Source organism: Zootoca vivipara, chromosome 6, assembly GCF_965207765.1.
Source record: "Zootoca vivipara chromosome 6, rZooViv2.hap1.1, whole genome shotgun sequence".
Lineage (NCBI taxonomy): Eukaryota > Metazoa > Chordata > Lepidosauria > Squamata > Lacertidae > Zootoca > Zootoca vivipara.
The window spans coordinates 7192945-7214384 of record NC_142589.1 but is presented as its reverse complement, the minus strand read 5'-3'; the positions used below and the strand labels follow the sequence as shown (position 1 = coordinate 7214384).

Sequence of the window (21440 nt, the reverse complement as noted above, 5' to 3'; positions counted from 1 at the left end):
CATCACCCCACCCTATCACTCCCCTCCACCGCACCTCAACTTCCTTCACTTTTAATTTCAGCACTCTCATTGCAATCCTTATGTTATTGAATTTTAATCTCCTTTTATCCTTTCCTCTTTACTCCTTTAGTCTAAGCATATCAACATGTTCTGTTTTGAACAGTGCTTATTCACATAGTGGGGACCCAGGTGGCGCTGTGGGTTAAACCACTGAGCCTAGAGCTTGCTGATCAGAAGGTTGGCGGTTCGAATCCCTGTGACGGGGTGAGCTCCCGTTGCTCGGTCCCAGCTCCTGCCAACCTAGCAGTTCGAAAGCACGTCAAAAATGCAAATAGATAAATAGGAACCGCTACAGCGGGAAGGTAAACGGTGTTTCCGTGTGCTGCTCTGGTTTGCCAGAAGCGGCTTTGTCATGCTGGCCACATGACCTGGAAGCCGTACGCCGGCTCCCTCGGCCAATAACACGAGATGAGCGCGCAACCCCAGAGTCGGTTTACCTTTTATTCACATAGTAACCCCAGAGACCTCTCTCACCTCTTTGACCAGGCTGGCCATGTACAGGCCTGTCAGAGGTGTTTGCTCAGCCAACTTCATCACCACCACGTTCCCCGTGGCCAAGGCAGGCCCCAGCTTCCACGCCTGCATCAGCAACGGGAAGTTCCACTGCAATAAAGAGAAAGGGACCAGATCAACATCAAGGAAACACAGGAAGAGGAGGGAATTGGGGGGGGGGGGCGGCACACATATTTTATTTATGTACAGTGAGAGAGAGAGAGTAGGTGGCACAAGGGATCTGAGGGTGCTTCCCGAGAAACACAGAGCTGAGCGGGGAAAGTCCCTGAGAGTAACATGCTTGCATACATCTTTTTGTTTATTATGCCTCCTTTCCATGGTTAAAACCATTCTCAAGCATGGAAAAAAGACAGCATTAAAAAATAAATTACAAACCTAACAAAGTACAGTGGTACCTCGGTTTCTGAGCGTCTCGGAAGCCGAACGTTTCAGTTTTCAAACGTTGAGAACCCAGAAGTAATTGCTTACGTTTTCAAACGTGCCTTGGAAGTCGAACGGCTTCCGCTGCGTGTTTTTCTAACTGAACTTGCAGCCAGCCCTCTGCGCCTCGGTTTTCAAATGTTTCGGAAGTCGAATGGTCTTCCGGAACGGATTACGTTCGAGAACCGAGGTACCACTGTAGTTACATCTGGGGCAAATAATGAAGGAGGAAAGTGTTTTTTAAAAGTCTTCTAAAAACTCCTCCTTCCTCTTTCCCCACTGACAGGAGCTTGTGTGTGTTGTGGGGTGGGGGCAGAGTGGCATGACAGGGTGGGCATGCTGGGCAGGGTGCCCAAACCTAGAGGAGGCAGTGAGCAGAACACAAAAGGCTTCTGGCTTCCCCAGCTCTGGAGACAGACCCGCTTCCATCTCCCAGCAGCGCCCTTACTTACCGGAATGATCTGTCCGCAAATCCCCACCGGCTCATGGCGAGTATAGGTGAAGAAGTCCCCATCGAGAGGAATGGTCTTCCCTTGGATTTTGTCAGCCCAGCCGGCATAGTACCTGATGCAGAACAATTCAGCTGTCACTTCGGTTTAACACACACACACACACACACACTCTCCATAGACATCAGCGCAGCGCATAGTTAAACGATGGAACTCCCTTCTGCAGGAGGAAGTGATGGCCACCAACTTGGATGCCTCCACAGTCAGAGGCAGCAAGGGTTGCTAGAAATTGCAGGAGGGAGAGCACTCATGTGTTCGGGTCCTGCTTGCCGGTTTCCCATTGGGGCATCTGGTTGTCCACTGTAAGAACAGGATGCTGGACTAGATGGGCCCCCTTTGGCCTGATCCAGCCAGTTCTTATGAAATTGACAGGCCTATTATTTTAATTCTTTGTGTAATGTTCTTTTAGGGCCCCAGGTGGCGCTGTGGGTTAAACCACTAAGCCTAGGGCTTGCCGATCAGAAGGTTGGCAGTTCGAATCCCTGTGACGGGGTGAGCTCCCATTGCTTGGTCCCAGCTCCTGCCAACCTAGCAGTTCGAAAGCACGTCAAAATGCAAGTAGATAAATAGGAACCGCTACAGTGGCGTTTCCATGTGCTGCTCTGGTTTGCCAGAAGCGGCTTTGTGATGCTGGCCACAGGACCTGGAAGCTGTACGCCGGCTCCCTCGGCCAATAATGCGAGATGAGTGCGCAACCCGAGTCGGTCACGACTGGACCTAATGGTCAGGGGTCCCTTTACCTTTAATGTTTTTATACCCCACCCAGTTAACCATACTAAAACACAATAAAATTGCACAAAGCAATTAGAACTATTTATATTTCAATAACAATTCTCAAAAGACAATGCCATTCCTGTAAAAGTGTTCAGATAACTACCAAAGGCTTGGCAAAATAAATAACCTCTAAGACGACGCCCAAACATCAACAGCATGGAGCACCATCGAATCTCGGTCAGGAGAAGTTCCTATGTGGAGGCACCACCAAGAAGACCCTGCATGTGCGCCAGTGCCCCCTCCCCATTCCTCGCTCACTTATGGCACCTCCAGCAGGGCCTCCCTGATGATCTTAAAACTCAGGACAGAAAAGTATCGGGGGAACAGTGACAATTCCCTAAGAATGGCTGAATGAAAAAGAGCAACAGCAAATAAATTAAGACTGAAGTGATTGAAATCATTGGGCTTTAAAAAAAAAATAGAGCACGCACACACACAGAGAGAGAGAGTTTCAGATGATTTTGGTAAAGCCTGGAGACTATTCATTGAATTTTATAATACAGAACAAAACAAATAAATACAGCTGTTGGGTTCCATATTAATATTGCCATATTAATTTTATTTTCTTCTGATCTGCGAATAGGCATCTATGCTTATGCTGGTTTTTTTCCGTAGCACACTTATTTACTTTTATTGCTCTTATCTGTCAACAGGCATATATACTTAACTTTGTTTTCAGTGAGCTGGTATAAATGCATAAAGATCAGACTCCTCCCATGTGAGTGACTGTTTGCAACCTAGAGTCTGCTGAAATTATGAGTTGAGCTGGTCTATAGCACCGGTTCTTAGGGAAAGCACTAAGGAATAACAGCTATTCACAGCTACACCAGGAGTCTGTCTCTTCGCTAACTTCCAAGCTATCTCCAGAACCAATATAAAAATGCGAACAATGCAGCTGAGCGCACAAACCACACCAGGAACACCTCCTGTGCAATTCCTCTTTACTTCCATGAGGTCTGTGCAGGACAGACACGCCAAACTCCAATGCTCTCATGTTCCTCCCATGCCTGTTTAACGGTCAGGGCTACGTAGAATCACATAATGGTATAGCTGAAAGAGGCCCCAAAATGTCATTTAATCCAAGCCCTTGCAATGCATGATTATGACTTCTTACCGCAGGTGTTTGACAGTCATGTCTAAATCCACCAGATAGGCGATAGAGTATGGCTTGCCGTTGTCCAAAGTTTCCAGGGCCTGCGTACAAACATAAATCAGGAAACCCTGGTGCATTACAACTTTGATAGCTTTCAAGGAGGATACAGATAATTTTTGGGAGGATAAGTCTATCAATAGTCATGATGGTGTCAGTTTGCATTTCTTAGTACAGAAAGTATTGATCTGATGTATAGAGATCTTTCATGTTCTACTTAATTCAAGAGGGTTCTGGAAGCTTCTCTGTGTGAAAGAAACAAGCAGAAACTTCATGATGTTTCGGTTATTCCTTCAGAGAAGCTGAGTACAGCTGGTTTAAATTGGTTCTCTTATCTCTTTCTGTCTATGTCATGCTGACTATACACTTTCTCTTTCTACCTTTTCCCTGTCTGGTGTGGTGATCTGTATATAGTGTTAAGGTTTAGTCTTACTATAAGTGATTGTAAGTTTTAAGTTAAGTCTGCTGCAACTGGATTTCCTATTGGGCCGTGCCAATCCTGAATGTGTTGGATTTGTGACCATTATGCTCATTTGCCTTCAGTAGAAGTAAAGCTCTGCTGGATGAAATATAATTGCCTCTGGTCTATTTTATGGGAATCCTGCAACGTGCTTAAGTTGTTACTCTGCTAACTATACATTGGAATCTACTTTGGATCAATATTGAGTAGAATTTCCGTGTCAGATGGCTACATCCTACTTTGAGGATTGGAAGCAGCAGACCTCTAAATACCAGTTTCTGGGGCACGCAGGTGAGGGGAGAGCACTCTTGCACTCAGTCACCTCGTGGGTCATTGTGAGACCAGGTTGCCTCTTGTCTGATTCTTCCCACCCCACTGCCTGTTTCTGTGTTGAAGAACCAGGTGCTGCTAGACACTTCCAAAAGTGAGACCTGCGGGTATAGGTCAGTATATGAAGAAGAAGAAGAAGAAGAAGAAGAAGAAGAAGAAGAAGAAGAAGAAGAAGAGGAGGAGGAGGAGGAGGAGGAGGAGGAGGAGGAGGAGGAGGAGGAGGAGGAGGAGGAGGAAGAAGAAGAAGGAGGAGGAGAAGGGATCCAAAACAGGAAAAGAGGAGAATGCGCCTGGAAAAAAAGTTCAAAACATACCGCCAGATATGCACGGTCCCTCTCAACCAGATCAGCGAGGCGGTGCAAGAGTTTGCCCCGGTGGGAAGCGTCCATCCGCCTCCAGGGAGATCCAAATCTGAATGCCTCTTTGGCTGCCTGAACAGCTTTGTCTACATCGGCCTGGAAGAGAATCAAGGTGGGACACGATGAGCAGGCAAATCCACAAGCAGATCTGAGACTCTGGAGAACTGCCCATTCAGAGTAAAGGACACTGAACTAGTCTACAGCGTCTTCCCATTTTTCCATGGGGAGGGCATCAAGTCTAGGTCTCAGGAAAGCAAGAGATCTGCCGAGGCAGTGTCTCTGTGAGAGGGACAGGGAGCCTGTGGCATAGCTGCCAAGTCTCCCGTTTTCCCCGGGAAATCCCCGTTTTTCCAGCTGTTCCTAGCTGAAAAAACGGATTTTTTTGTTTTGTTTTCCCCCAGTTTATTCTGGCGCAGCGGCCATTTTGGAACTGGGCGGAGCATGCTCAGAAGCGACTTTTGATGCTTGTCATGCCTTTGGCACGGGCAAAGTTCATAAATGTATTTAGTTTGTATAGTTTGTATACATAAATGTATTTAGTATTGTACTGGGTAGCTCGGCTCCACCTACTGGCCAAAAAGAATATTGCAAGAACGGCAGTTGCTGACAGTTGCTGACAGTTGGCCTGAGGGGTTAGAGAGGAGGAGTTCAGTGGTGCGAGGTACCAGAGGGAGTGCTGTTACATGTTCTCCACCTGCAAGATAGTATCGTTGTTTTACCTCATTTAATACTTGTCTTCACACTTATTATTTGTCTTATTTGATTTATTTTACCTTGTCCTTGACTGTTAATAAAGTATAGGATTAAAAGTAAAAAACAGTCTCTTTCCTTCCGTCGAAGACAAGAAGGTTTAGCTGTATGTCGAACTACCTAGGTCACCAGGCACGGTAGTGAGGACAGAACAGTAAAACAACGGCTTTCCAGCAAGTGGAAAGAGATAAGACTACACAGACCTGCTATTCTGTCAACGCACACGCCTGCATACGACAATAGCAAGCTCTAAACAGTCAGACATCTCCTTAACAACATGTCTCAGAGTCGGGCATCTTCGGGAAAGGCAAGGTCCCAAGTCTCTGGTACTTCTAAATCTTCCACTGTGAGTAATGCACTCGCCATCGCTCGCGCCAAGGCTGAAGCGGCTAAAACACGAGCAGCCTTCGCAGAGCAAGAAATAAAGATGAAACAGGAAAAGGCTAGGTTGGAAGCAAGCCTAGAAAAACTCATTGTAGAAAAAGAAACAGCAGCCGCCATAGCTGAGGCAGACGCCTTAGAAGCGACTTTAATTCCTGTCAGTGAACGCAACAGTGTACTCAGCCCAGATCTGGGACTACAAGATCCCCTGCAACGGACTTCAGAGTACGTTTATCAGCATTCCAAATCAAGTGACTATGTACCTCTGCAACAACCTAGAGAAGAGGATATCAAAACGGCAACCCAAGACTTTTACACGGTGCCGCTGCAAAACAGAGACAAGCCTATTACTCTGAGCAACCCGGCAAACTCAACCTTCAAGCCGGAGCGGTACAACAGAGATCACATGAAATCAGAACCATCAGAAAGGTACGATTATCCCATACCTTTGCATCATAGTGACCCTCACCACACTGATCCAACCACAATAGACTTTGCCAAGTTCCTTGCTAAACGTGAACTAGTCACAAAAGGACTTGAAAAGTTTAACGACCAACCTGAAAGTTACAGAGCCTGGCGCGCTTCCTTTCAAAATGCTATCGAAGGCCTAGACCTATCGTGCTGGGAAGAGATGGACCTCTTAGTCAAGTGGCTTGGTAAAGAGTCTGCCGAACACGCCAAAAGAATTAGAACAATAAACATTAATTACCCAGGCATCGGCCTTAAAATGATTTGGAATAGACTTGAGGAGTGTTACGGTTCAATAGAAGCTATAGAGAACGCACTATTTAAAAGACTCGATAGTTTTCCTAAGATACCTGCCAAAGCTTACCAGAAACTCAGAGAATTGAGTGATTTACTAATGGAACTTCAAGTAGCTAAATCTGAAGGAGACTTACCTGGACTTACGTTTTTAGACACAGCTAGAGGTGTCAACCCCATTGTACAAAAGTTACCTTACAATCTACAAGAACAATGGATTGCACATGGTTCTAAATTTAAGAGAAAACACAACGTTCCATATCCTCCCTTTTCTGTTTTTGTGGATTTCGTGAACCAACAAGCTAAGATGAGGAATGATCCCAGTTTTGATTTCTCACTGTCAAGTGTTATTTCCCACGGACTGAACAAGCCCCCAATATCAGTACACAAAATTAATGTAGACTCTCCAGATTCTCCTTTCAGGTCTGCTAGCTCTTCTCTCACGGAGGCAAGAATTAAGGATCCTGATAAACAGTGTCCTCTACACCGCAAGCCTCATCCTCTGCAGAATTGTAGAACCTTCAGAGAGAAGCCTTTAGAAGAACGTAAGGCCTTCCTGAAGCAGAACAACCTTTGCTACAAGTGCTGCTCAGCCTTTCACTTCGCTAAGGATTGTAAGGTCAGTCTGCGATGCCGAGAATGTGATAGTTCAGATCACAATACGGCTCTACACCCTGGGTCTGCCCCATGGTCCTTACAACACACAGACAGCTTCACTGAGCATGGCGGGGAGCAAAAACACACTCCTACAACTACGCCAGAGATTACCTCAAAATGCACTGAGGTCTGTAAAGGAACCATAACTGGCAAGTCCTGCTCCAAAATCTGTTTAGTTAGAGTCTACCCTGTAGGTAACAGGAATAAAGCCATCAAACTATATGCCATTCTAGACGACCAGAGTAATAAGTCTCTAGCCAGCCCAACCTTCTTTGATATGTTTGATATCAAAGGCCCTAGCTTTCCATACTCCTTGAAAACGTGTTCAGGTAACGTTGAGACAGCGGGGAGAAGAGCATCCGGCTACAAAGTAGAGTCCTTAGACGGCCAAACTTCTTTAACTCTACCAACCCTCATTGAATGCAACCAGATTCCCGATCAAAGATCTGAGATTCCGACCCCAGATGCAGCACGTCACCACCCACATTTAAAACGCATAGTGAATCTAATACCTCAACTAGACCCGCAGGCTCGGATTATTTTACTCCTGGGGAGGGATATCTTAGAAGTCCATAAAGCAAGAGCCCAGATTAATGGTCCTCACAATGCCCCTTACGCCCAGAAGCTGGATTTAGGATGGGTCATTATAGGAGACGTCTGCCTTGGAAGCATGCACAAACCAAACTCTGTCAACAGCATGCTCACAAATACATTAGAGAATGGTCGCCCTTCTCTTTTCCAACCCTGTCACAACCACTTCATTATAAAGGAATTACCTCAAAAAAATCATTCAATTTGCCCTGTCGTCAACCTCCCTAACGAGGACGTCGGTTGTGACAGCGACACAGATCATCTAGGGTGTACAGTCTTTCAAAGAACCAGGGACGACAATAAGGTGGCAATGTCTATAGAAGATAAAATGTTTTTACAGACTATGGAACGGGAATTTGTTAAAGATGATACAAATAGCTGGGTCGCACCCCTTCCCTTTAAACCGCAGAGACGACGGCTACCTAATAACAGAGATCAGGTGCTCAAACGCCTCTCTTCTCTCAGACATAATTTACAAAGGAAGCCAGAGATGAGAGATCATTTCTTCTCCTTTATGGACAAGATATTTAAAAAACCGTCATGCGGAAATAGCCCCCATCCTCAAAAACTCCGAAGAGTGTTGGTATCTGCCAATATTTGGAGTGTACCACCCCAAAAAGCCAGGCCAGATTAGAGTAGTATTTGACTCCAGTGCCAAATTTGAAGGTATCTCCTTAAATGACGTCCTTTTGACAGGACCAGATCTCAACAATAAACTTTTAGGAGTACTCCTCCGTTTCAGAGAAGACTCTATTGCCTTCACAGCAGATATTCAACAGATGTTCCATTGCTTCTTTGTTAGAGAGGAAGACAGAAATTTCTTGAGATTTTTCTGGTTCAGAGACAATGACTTCTCTAAAGACATCATAGAGTACCGCATGAAGGTACACATCTTCGGTAACAGCCCCTCTCCCGCAGTTGCTATCTATGGACTTAGACGTTCAGCACGTGAGGGAGAAGCAGTGCATGGCACAGATGTTAGACAACTCGTAGAGAAGAATTTCTATGTGGACGACTGCTTAAAATCTCTGCCTTCAACTGAGTCCACAATCAGTCTCCTTAAAAGAGCGCAGCAGATGTTTGCCTGCTTTAACCTCAGACTCCACAAGATTGCTTCAAATAGTAAAACTGTAATGGAAGCTTTTCCTACTCAAGATCACTCCAACGAGCTAAAAGATTTGGATTTGGGAACGGATTCTTTACCTATCCAACGCAGTCTTGGTCTGCTTTGGGACCTGAAAGCAGATTCCTTTACCTTCCAGGTAAATACAGATGAAAAACCCTTTACTCGCAGGGGTATCTTATCTGCGGTAAACAGTCTGTATGACCCACTAGGTTTCGCAGCTCCTGTCACTATACAAGGTAAAGCATTACTTAGGGACTTAACTCGTGGGACATCTGACTGGGATGCTCCACTACCCCCTGAAAAAAAAATCTCATGGGTGAACTGGAAAAATTCCCTAGCTGCTTTGGCTGAACTCCAGGTTGTACGCCCATACGCAACCATACCCTCCACGAAAGTACGAAACCAAAAACTCTGTATATTTTCTGATGCCTCTACCAAAGCAATAGCTGCTGTTGCTTACTTGAGAACTGTAGATTGTGAGGCACAGTGCCATTTAGGATTTGTCATGGGCAAAGCAAAACTTGCTCCTCATCCTGAGCACACTATACCCAGGTTAGAACTGTGTGCTGCAGTATTAGCGGTTGAATTAGCCGAACTTGTCACTTCGGAACTGAACATCAATCTTAAAGATGCTGAATTCTACACCGACAGTAAGGTAGTGTTAGGGTATATCTACAATGAGAATAGACGCTTTTATGTCTATGTTAACAACAGAATTCTACGGATTAGGAAATCCACTGGTCCAACTCAATGGCATTATGTACCTACTGAACACAATCCTGCAGATCACGCTACAAGGGCTGTTGCAGCTGGTCATCTCAAAAACACCACATGGTTGACAGGACCTGCTTTCTTGTACAAGACAGAGCTGACTGCCCCTCAGAATGACATATTTGAACTAGTGAACTCAGACCTTGATTCTGAAGTCCGTCCTGAAGTTTCTGCACTTCAGACAATAACTACAGTCAGTCATCTCGAGTCTCACAGGTTCAGTAGATTCTCGACCTGGAAGTCACTCATTAGAGCCATTGTTAGCCTAACCCACATAGCTCATTCATTTAAACATGTCACACCTTCAGTAGAGAGTAATTGTAAAGGCTGGCATCTGTGTCCCAACATCCGCACACCATCAGAGCATCAACATGCGCAAAATGTGATCATTGGCATTGTGCAACATGAAGTCTATGCCAGAGAGATTAACTGTATCTTGAACAAAAAGGTTATCTCTAAGGACAGTACTCTTAGGAAACTTGACCCATTCCTCGGTCGAAATGCCCTGTTAAGAGTAGGTGGTCGTCTCAAGCAAGCTAAATTAGAGTTGAATGAAAGAAACCCTCTAATTATACCTGGCCAGCACCACATCGCTTCTCTGATTGTACTGCATTACCACCACCAAGTCAGACATCAAGGACGTCTATTTACAGAAGGAGCTTTACGTTCTGCTGGTTTTTGGATAGTGGGAGCCAAACGACTTGTGAGTACTGAAATTTATAAATGTATTACTTGCCGTAAGCTTCGTGGCATACTTCAAACACAAAAGATGGCCATTAGCCTGCATCACCAAAGTCTTTCCAAGTGAAGATGGAAGAGTCAGGAAAGTGGAAATTAAAGTATGCAAAAACCAACAAACAAAGTTGTTTCTTAGACCAGTCTCTGAACTGGTTCTACTGTTGTCATCGGGGGAATCAAATAGTGGTATCTGTTGATACCAAGCGGGGAGTGTCATGCCTTTGGCACGGGCAAAGTTCATAAATGTATTTAGTTTGTATAGTTTGTATACATAAATGTATTTAGTATTGTACTGGGTAGCTCGGCTCCACCTACTGGCCAAAAAGAATATTGCAAGAACGGCAGTTGCTGACAGTTGCTGACAGTTGGCCTGAGGGGTTAGAGAGGAGGAGTTCAGTGGTGCGAGGTACCAGAGGGAGTGCTGTTACATGTTCTCCACCTGCAAGATAGTATCGTTGTTTTACCTCATTTAATACTTGTCTTCACACTTATTATTTGTCTTATTTGATTTATTTTACCTTGTCCTTGACTGTTAATAAAGTATAGGATTAAAAGTAAAAAACAGTCTCTTTCCTTCCGTCGAAGACAAGAAGGTTTAGCTGTATGTCGAACTACCTAGGTCACCAGGCACGGTAGTGAGGACAGAACAATGCTGCTCTGCCCAGTTCCAAAATGGCTGCAGTGCGACTTCTGGCGCAGCGACCATTTTGGAACTGGGCAAAGCAGCATCAAAAGTCACTTCTGAGCATGCTCCGCCCAGTTCCAAAATGGCGGCAGCGCTACTTCCGGTCTGCTATTTCCGGCCCGGTCCCTTATTTCTCTGACAGCAACTTGGCAGGTATGGCCTGTGGTCCTCCAGATGTTGCCAGACTACAGCTCCCATCACCCCTGACTCCTGCACACACACTGCCTAGCGGTAATGGGAGGTGGAGTCCAACAGCCTCTCAGGTTCCCCCCCCCCCCCGCTCTTTGGTATCAAACAACAGAACCATTCGCCCACTAAGGAAAATTACGTCTCTTATAAGAATGTTTCCTACCATCTTATCTACAAGATCCAACAACTCTAAAATGTAAGATAGCTTTTTTTATATAAAGTGGTACCTCTGGTTACGAACTTAATTCGTTCCAGAGGTCCGTTCTTAACCTGAGGTACCACTTTAGCTAATGGGGCATCCCACTGCCGCCGCACAATTTCAGTTCTCATCCTGAGGTAGAGTCCTTAATCCGAGGTACTACTTCCAGGTTAGCGGAGTCTGTAACCCAAAGTGTTTGTAACCCGAGGTACCATTGTAACAATTTTTCACCCAGTGAGCTTCACAGTCGAACAGGGATTTGAACCCTGATCTTCCAGGTCCTAGTCCAACACCAACCGCTACTATATGGACATGTCAGTATTGACGCAATGGTTCTTGTACTGCTCTTCTACTTTGTCATCATCTCAGTAAATTTTCCTCCCAGCAGACTGAGACAACTTGATGACAGAAAAGTCCACCAAACCTGTAGCAGCTGCCGTTAAACTGAGGACCTCTGAGCCTTGTTTTAAGTGGATTTGTTGTTTTTGTGTTTTAAACCGTTTTTAATCATTTCATGTGCAAATTGCCTTGAAACGGTGGTTTAGAAGGTGAGATGATGATGATGATGATGATGATGATGATGATGATGATGATGATGATGATGATAGAGAATTGCCTGCAAATAAGATGTGTGGGCAAGATTGCAGACAAAATGTGTGTATTAGGAGAAATGCAAACTAAAACACTGACAAACTTTCACGAGACCTTTTACTTTCTTGACTAAAGTTGATGCAGATATGTGATGCACTGCGCCTAAGTTTAGGAAAACAAGAACCTGAGAGAAACCCAGAGTGACAGATCTCCCCACCCCTCCTGCTTGCTCGCTCTTCCTGGCCAAATGCTACGCTGTTAATTACTCCTCCTTGGGTGCTGCCTGCAGCGAACCGGTTCCTGGGTGCTGTGCAGTTTTTGCTGTGTCATTCCTGTTTGCTAACCCAGCTTCTGCCCATAGATAACGTTACCATGTGAAAAGGAACAGCCACATATTTGCTGCCAAAACGCTGATGCTCTGGTAAAACAAGGAAATGTTTACTCTGTGTGTGTGGCCGTCTGCCAGGAGCAGCCTGTTTGTTTCACAATCTCTGCTTAAAGCCAGGCAATCAGACGATTTCTATGTTGCTGGAAAGCTATTTACGGTGTAATCGAGAAGCAGGAGCTGTAGAAAGCGGCAAGTACCCTTAGGTAGTACATTACTGCTCTCTCTGTTCCTATAGGCTCACGGAAGCTTAAAATATAGGAACAGACATACTGATACGACCCCAAATGCCATTGTAGGCTAGTATCTTTATAAAGGACACACACCCCTTGCAAAAAAGAAAGGTCACCAAGTTGCAACAAGCTCCTGAATCTGCCAGAACTTGCCAAGGCTCCATTAAAGCAAAAGCAAGCAAGGGACTAAATCAAAGCCCCCAAAAGTACCAAGAACCATAAAACTTAAAGGTGCCATATGGACTCTTTTGGGTCCAAGCTACCTGGGAGACTGTATCTCCTCATAAAAACCTGCCTGGGGGCTAAGATCCTCCAGTGAGCATCAACATCAGAGGAAAGGCTGGTGGTGACACAAGAGACTTCCCTGTGGCTGCTCCCAGATTGTAGGATTTCTTCCCAAGAGAGGTCAGACTGGCAGGCCGAGACATTCCTGCCCAGACAGGTCCTTGGAAACTGAGGTGCGGGTACTGCTAAACATTGCTGTCAGGGGAAACTGGGTTTTAATTGCTGGTCCTAAATGTGTTTTGATTTATTTTAACTACTGTTTTTAACTACTTGGTATTTTATAATGATGTTCTTAACTGCGGGAAGCCGCCTTGAATCCCAGCTTGGGAGAAAGGCAGGATCTAAATAATAGTAAATATCTTAACAGTCAGTTTTGCAACAAAACTTGTGATATTATTCTTACAACGTGCCAGGTGCGAGGCTGAAATGCAGACTTACAATCCTGTACTAGATGGTCTGATTCCATATAAAGGCAGCTGCTATTGTTCCAACTTGCTAACCTTTGCCAACCCGGTGTTTTTCAAAAAATCTGGAGGAGACTGGGTTGGAAAAGGCCTTTGTGTGCCAGGCACAAACAAACTGGGACAGGCGTTTCCCCTGACCCCACTGGTGTGGTACCTTGTCTCCTTCTGCAACCTGGCAGATAACCTCTCCTGTGGACGGGTTGACGGTCGGGAATGTTTTCTTGCTGGCTGCATCATGCCATTCATTGTTGATGAAGATCTGCAATTGAAAACATGGGCTGTAAGCTTTCAGGACGCAATTGCTTCACAGCGGCGGCTGACGGCGAAGAGATCAGGAACCAACACACAGCTAGGTGGAACCTTAGTGTTGAGAGGCAGATTTGGGGGTGCCGTTCCCCTCCTGACGTAATCCCATACCCCACTGTAAACCAAGACCCACAGGTGCTCAAATACTGAAGTGGACCCTCAAGCACTACCCTGAACAAAATAAATTTCAAGAAGTGGCCAGAACAATATCTTAAGCTTTTACAAGAAAACAAGAGAGCAAGAAATATTGGCCTATACTGTCCATTCTTTAGCCATTTATGAAAAACCTTTTGACACATACAGCAACCGTTGATTCAGAAACTGCCGCCCAGCTCATTTACACAGCACAAACAGAGATAAGCACCAGAGATAAGCACTTATCAGAGTGTAGCAAAAGGGACAATATCCTCTTCCAAAACAAGTACAGTAACTGATTCAAGAATATGGTATCTGAAGAAGTGTGCATGCACACGAAAGCTCATACCAATAACAAACTTAGTTGGTCTCTAAGGTGCTACTGGAATGATTATTATTTTTTAATTTTGATTCAAGAAGAAATAAGAAGTGTCCCAAACATGCCTGACAGCTTGCAACACAAAAAATGCCTAAGATGTTTGCCAGTAAAAATAAATACAACTCACCACTTACAGCAAGGATAATTGCTGCCCTGATCTTCCCGGTTGCTTGGGGGAATGAAAGCACTTAAGGAGGGGCCCACAGGTAGTCTTTGTGTCCCCTTTTCAAATGCCAGTACCTGTCCCATAGTGCTAGTTATAAAACCATTTGGCCCTGATATTGTGTGCCCTCGGTTCATTTTGACAGCAGCTCCAAACAGCTGGCAAGATTATACACATACAGGAAGCATTTGTTTGTAATTATAACAGACATCTGTTTGGTCTGCATTTTTAACTGAACCAACTCACTTCGCACCTGGTGTATTAATACACGGACCCCTTAACCTTTTAGACTTCACATTTCTCTGAATTGGGCAATACAGTTCCTGTTTCAAAATGCATTCAAAATGTGTACAGTGGGACCTCTGGTTATGAACTGAATCCATTCCGGAGGGCCATTTGTAACCGGAAACCATTCTTAACCTGAGGCGCGCTTTCGCTAATGGTGCCTCCTGCTGCATGTGCATCTCTGGCACACATTTTCTGCTCGCATCCTGGGGCAAAGTTCGCAACCAGGAGCGGCTACTTCCGGGTTAGTGGAGTTCATAACCAGAAGTTTGTGCAACCAGAAGCATTCGCAACCACTGTATTTCATAATAAAATACAATCAGAACTGCATGCTTTGAATAATGTGCATATTAAATATGGATTATGTGATAAAATACATATTTTAGGACATATCTGAAGAAAAATGTGCATACGAATTTGCATACAGACTTAAAAAGAAATCTGAAATTAATGCATAAACTAGACCAGATGTCCTAATGAACCAACACAGAGCTACAATTTTCCAGAGTAGTTTAACAAGCAATCCCTCTTCCCAGGGAACTGGAAAGGGAATCAGGGGCCTCCTAACAACTCTCAGCACCCTTTACAAACTGCAGCTCCCAGGATTTTGGGGGAAGCTGTAACGGTTTAAAGTGGTATCACAGTGCTTTAAAGGTACCGTGCAGATAGGGCCTGAGTCAGGGGTCCCCAGACTACGGCCCCCGGGCCGGATGTGGCCCAATTGGCCTCACAATCCGGCCCGCGACGCCCCCCGCTGCCGCCGCCCGCTCTTACAGCGCGCTGCGCAGCGGCGCACTTCCAGATCTGAAAAAAATTGCCAAAAATCGTTTCTGCGCATGCGTATGGGCCTCTCCCGACCCAGAAGAGGTCATTTCCGGTGCACTTCCGGGTCGGGGGAGGTGCACTTCCAGGTCGGGGGAGGCCCATACGCATGCACACAAACAATTTTCGGCAATTTTTCCGGCCTGGAAGCGCGCCACCGCGCCAGTAAATGGATGTGCGCATGCGCACTGGCGTGCACTCCCCCACCCTCCGGCCCACTGCGTGTGCACTCCCCCGCCCTCCGGCCCGAAGGCGGGTAAGTCTGGGGACCCCTGGCCTGAGTTAATGCAGTCCAAATGCAGAAGTGGGAAGATGGCAACCGGGTTTGTCAGCTGCTTGGTTTCAAAAGTGAGAAGAAAAGGAAGGTGGAAGTTTCAGGGAGAAGCTAGCTCCTGCTCCCAGCAGCGGAAGAGTTCAAAAGCCAAACTTTTTACAATCTGGGGCTGTAAACTGAGAGATCAGGGAACCTTGCCAGGTGCTGCATAACACACACACACAAAAAAATCCAGATCAACATTTTCTCTACAAAGAACGAGGATGAAGTCTGATTGTTTGTTTCCCAGAAGGCAGATTATGGAGGAGGCGTGATAAGAGTGCTTATCAATTTACGGAACCATCCCAATCTGGCACCCACTACAACTCCCATCAGTTCCAGCCAGACCCAGAAGGAAGGCACATGTGCCAATCTTCTGGGCCCACACTACTTGCAAGAAAATATGCCTCCATCATGTTTTCCCCAAAGTCTTTTGGGGCTGATGGCCTTGGACACCATGGAGACTTGATAAATTAATTTAGAGCAAGGGGGCGAGAGAATCAAAGTTTATAAAAACATGCATGCAGAAAGTGAAGAAATGAACTGCAGGTGGAGGGAACTCGAGGAAGTCCCTGTATACAATGTTAAAAGAAAAGGATTGTGTATTGGGATTTTTGTGTTTCCTTTTTATTGTTATGTTATTGTGTTTTATTGCACTGTTTGTTTTTGCTGTTTTTGTTGTAAAACCAATAAAAATTATTATAAAAAAGTTTATAAAAACATGCATGCAGAAAGTAGAAAGAGAAAAGTTTTCTTATACAGTTTTCCTATCTTAGATATCAGCCCTCAAGCATTTCTCTTATGCTTGGCAATCTTCTGAGTCTGTTGCTGGAAACCATAGGACAGGCACCCCCAAACCTGGCCCTCCAGATGTTTTTGGGACTACAACTCCCATTATCCCTAGCTAACAGGGCCAGTGGTCAGGGATGATGGGAATTGTAGTCCCAAAAAGCATCTGGAGGGCTGAGGTTAGGGGTGCCTGCCATAGGATAACAGGGTGTTCTGGTGCTCAGGTCCTGCTTGTGGGTTTCCTGCAGGCATCTGGTGAGAAGAGGATGCTGGTCTCAGTGGCCCATTGGCCTGATCCAGCAGGCTCTTACGTTCTTACAGCCTCCCATCAACCTCTAGACCAGGGGTGACAAGTGTGATGTCCTCTACCACAACACTCAGAAAGAGCAAAATATTCAGAAGGGCCCACTGAGAGATGGTTTCTTTCTCTTTTTCTCCCCCACCCCCACCAATCTGCCAGGCACACTCCCTTCCCGAATGGATGCAAGAATGGCAATACCATCCCACCTCCAGCAACAGTAACAAGCTTGCACTGCTGTGGGGTTTTTTTCTTTCTTTTATCAGGGAAAAGTTGGGCAAGGATCAGAGTGCACATAACTTTCTCTAAAGCACGCCGTCAGCAATCCCTAAGGCAACACACGAAAGTCACCGTGCAGGATAATCTGGCTGCCTTTCTAGTTCTCTCTTGCTAACGGCATGGCACAGCTGTTAATAAAAATCCGATTAGAATAAAATGATCAAAGAAGTTGAGGCCACACCCTCAACAGTCCACCAGCAGCTCCAAAAAGAAAGGGGCAGGCAGAAAGGGAAGGGAAGGTGGAATATTTGTGGATAATAAATCATGTTGTACAAGCTGTACCCACATTCAGAGCGTTAACTAGCTTGTCTTACATCTCCCCCGAGATGCTCTCAGCGCCAGCCACCTTGAGGTTGGTACCCTCCAGACTACAACTTCCATCAGCCCCAGCCAGCATAGCTCCACGATGGTGGAAGCACAAACGTGCTGGCTGATGGGAGTTGTAGTCCAAAACATCAGGAGGGCCTCAGGATGGGAAAAGCTGCCCTTGGCTGCATTCACAGCATACATTTAAAGCGCTATTGATACTATTTTGAATAATCATGGATTCCCCCCTCCCAAGAGTTGTAGTTTGTAAAGGATGCTGAGAGTTGCTAGGAGACCCCTATCCCCCCCCCACAGTGTCAATTCCCAGGTTGGTTTAGCAATCAATCCCTCTTTCCAGGGAACACTCAGAACTGTCGCTCTGGGGAGAGAATGGGGAAGAGTCTCTTAACAATTCTCAAGCACTTTTCTCAAACTACAGCTCCCAGAATTCTGTGGCGCAAGCCAGGACTGTTTAAAGTGGTATCATACTGCTTGAAAAGTACCATATGGCCTTAGATAGGGCAGTTGGCTCCAAAACTAATAATAATATTTATTTATTTATTTATTTATTTATTTATACATACACCGCCCATCTGGCTGGGTTTCCCCAGACACTCTGGGCAGCTTCCAACAAAAGATTAAAATACAATAGTCCAGATATTAAAAGCTTCCCTAAACAGGGCTGCCTTCAGGTGTCTCCTAAAAGTCTGTTAGTTGTTTTTTTCCTTTGACATCTGGTGGGTGTTCCACAGGGCAGGTGCCACTACCGAGAAGGCCCTCTGCCTGGTTCCCTGTAACTTGGCTCCTCGCAGGGAGGGAACCGCCAGAAGGCCCTCGGAGCTGGACCTCAGTGTCCGGGCAGAATGATGGGGGTGGAGACGCTCCTTCAGGTATACTGGACCGAGGCCGTTTAGGGCTTTAAAGGTCAGCACCAACACTTTGAATTGTGCTTGGAAACGTACTGGGGGCCAATGTAGGTCTTTCAAGACTGGGGTTATGTGGTCTTGGTGGCCACTCCCAGTCACCAGTCTAGCTGCCGCATTCTGGATTAGTTGTAGTAGAATGTGTGCTTTTATTTAAAATGCATCTCTGGGTTATTTGTGGGGCATAGGAATTCGTTCATTTTTCTTCTTCAAAATATAGTCTGGCCCGCCACAAGGTCTGAGGGACACTGGACCAGCCCCCTGCTGAAAAAGTTTGGTGACCCCTGGTATGGATGCTCACACAGGTAAAACCACACCATCGAGACAGAGGAGAGGAGAGGAGAATCAGCAGGCTTGCAGAAGTGTAAACAACATTTTGGGGAGGACAAGCAATGTTAAAGGGGGTGGAACCAGAAGCAGCAGCCAAACGAGGACTGAGCATGGACCTCAAGGCTGGCTGACTGTTGTGGGGGCAATGCAAAAACCAGAAAAGGCGATGTCATGGTGTGTCGTCTTGGAAAAGGGTATGACTGCAGCACTCCATACTGCAACATGTTGTTGCAGGTGCCACTTTAAAAAATGGGTGTGTTTCCAGAACCACTCAGGACAAGAGGCTGGCGTTGCACATGCACAAGTGCCAGTTGTTCAACAAGCTCTGTGCATGCTCCCTCTCCTTTAGCAGGATTTAAGCATTTCTGAGGAGGGAGTGTGTGTGTGTGTGTGTGTGTGTGGTCAGTAGAAATCAGGAACCTCCACTGTTATTTCCACTTGCATCCAGCCTTAAAAAAAAAAGTGGCAGAAGTTTCCACGAGACAAACTATGGCTTGCCAAACCCGAGTTTTCCTCCCTCTTTTTCTTTAAATGACTGCCTAATTAAGAGAGAGTGAGAGACAGGGGCGTTCCTTCCCCCCCCCCCGCGCGAATGCTACATTTTACGTTTCTTAAATACAGTATCTAGCAGAAGAGGAAAAGGACAGGGCAAAAGAGAGAAACTTCTCATCTGGCTAGAAATCAGGGCTTTTCACACATGCCTGGGGAAGAGGGGCAGCCGCCTCGCCGATTGTTTCCAGAAAGCTAAGGAGATCTCGGAGGGGGAGGCAAGAATTTGATCCGAAACCCCACCCTCGGCCATTTCCTTTGCAACTTGAACACTTTCTCCTCCCATATATCCCGGAGTCAGATGTAGGCTGTAGAGATTGCTCAGCGGAGCAGGAAGATAAGCCATCTCTGCAGCGGGTGCGGAAGATATGGATGAAGACTTTCCCTAGCTGGGGGAGGGCCCGGGTCGGAGAAACGAGTTGCTTGCCCTCTGCACGCGCTCCAGGAGCCTCTTGCCGGCTGAGGGAAGCAGGGCTGGCCGGTGGACAGGAGGCGCGGCTGCTGTCCCCGCGAAGAAGCAGGGGGGCCGTGAGTCCGGCCTGCTCCTTACCTGCGTGTAGGCGATCTCCGGGCGCGGGTTGGGCGCGGGGACGGCGGCGGCGGACCAGGCTCTGGCGGCGAGGCGCAAGGGGGCCGCCCGAAGGCGCAGCGGGCCGGAGCGGAGCGCCAGTGTTCGCAACATGTTCGCCTTCTCCTGCGAAACGGAGGGCGCGCTCCCGCCGCCTCGGCTGCACCCCGATGCTCCGCCTGGCCGGGGGAGGGACGGCGAGTCGGCCAACGGCCCTCTACCGCCTCCAGGCAGCCAATAGCAAGAGGTTTGGCGAGGGCCCGCCCCCGCGACGCTGAGCTGCGCCCCGCGTGTCGGAGCCGAGAGGATTCACACGTTACGCGTGTCACGAACGGCACCCGGCAAAGCGCCCCGCCGTCGCCGCAGGAAACGGCGTGCTTTCTCCACGGGACTAATGAGGGCAAAGCTGCCCTCGTGGCTCGTTCACACGTGCCAAAAATAACAACAAAACCCTTTAGATTGCGGGCTTCAAAGCACGTGTGAAGGAGCCAGTGTTGCGGGCAGGACAAGAGCTCAGCTAGGTCATTGCTTGCTAAAGTTTTCCTTTTGTCTGCTGCCTAAAGCCACTGCAAAAGTCCTGTAAAAAAATGCTTTGTTGCCATTGTGAGGGTGGCATTCCTTCCAGATAACCTGCTGTCCATAAGTTCCATTAAGCATGTGCCACCTCTGTGCCAAGCATGTGAGCCTGAGGCCTTCCAGACGCTGCTGCGCTCAGACTGTTCTCAGCCCCCTCTGACTGGCCCAAGCTCAACTAAATGAACTCCATGGCTTTAGCTGAATTTCCTGGAATGCAGGGGTTGGACTAGATGACCCTTGTGGGTCCCTTCCTACTCTACAATTCTATGATTCTACGGCCAAATGGGGATTTGAATTCTGGTGTCTCCAAGGTTCTAGTACAGCACTCTACACAAAGGGTTACCAGACATTTCCGTTTCCTGGGGGCAGTCCCCGGATTTGCAAATAAGTCCGCAGACAAATTCCATCCCCGGAATGTCCCCGGTTTTCATCTAATGTCCCCGGGAAACACAGCAGCAGCAGTCTCATCAGCCCAAAGCAATTGGCTCTGGCTGGCTTCAGGAGCTGCTCGGAAGTCCCCATCTGATGGTGGTGCAGGGGCCCAGCAACTAAGCTGCGAAGGGAGGCTTCATGCTGTCTATGGGAGCAGCCTCCCAACTCCTGCTTGCGTGCAAGCAGGGGCACTGCTTCCCCACCACCACCACCACTGAACACCAACAACTCACGGGCTGCCCAGGCTCATGGAGAAAGGAGATAGAAGCCTCGGAGGAAGGGGAAACGTGGCAGTTGAGGTCAAGGTGGTGGCCGCTCCTCTGCCACCACTGTCGCTGCAGCATCAATGTTCCCGAACGTGTAGTATTTAATCAAATAATTAATTAATTAAAGTATCCCCGGATTCATTAAAAAAAAAATCTGGTAACCTTACTCTACACCACACTGAAATATTGCTCAAATTCTTATACACTGCCAAGGAAAAGATAGAGTAGATCTGGGGAACCTTCTATGTTGTTTAGGGCTGCCATATGTCTGGATTCTGGGATTTCAAAGGCAGAAGTGATGTCCTGGGGGGAATTTCTGGAAGGTGGCGGTTTGTCCCG

The 21440-nt window shown here is 46.8% G+C and overlaps 1 protein-coding gene across 1 annotated transcript in view; it reads right to left on the bottom strand.

Annotated features, from left to right (window-relative positions):
- ALDH2 (aldehyde dehydrogenase 2 family member) overlaps positions 1-19957 on the bottom strand; it is a 34437-nt gene extending 14480 nt beyond the window's left edge. The window contains exons 1-6 of the mRNA XM_060276340.2: positions 19810-19957; positions 13537-13641; positions 4531-4671; positions 3391-3470; positions 1446-1557; positions 535-663 (exon numbers count right to left, since the gene is read on the bottom strand). Of these exons, the coding sequence (XP_060132323.1) occupies positions 535-663; positions 1446-1557; positions 3391-3470; positions 4531-4671; positions 13537-13641; positions 19810-19941 (699 nt within the window). The 5' untranslated portion in view covers positions 19942-19957. The remainder of the gene's footprint in view (positions 1-534; positions 664-1445; positions 1558-3390; positions 3471-4530; positions 4672-13536; positions 13642-19809) is intronic.
- Between the last annotated feature and the right edge of the window lie 1483 nt (positions 19958-21440).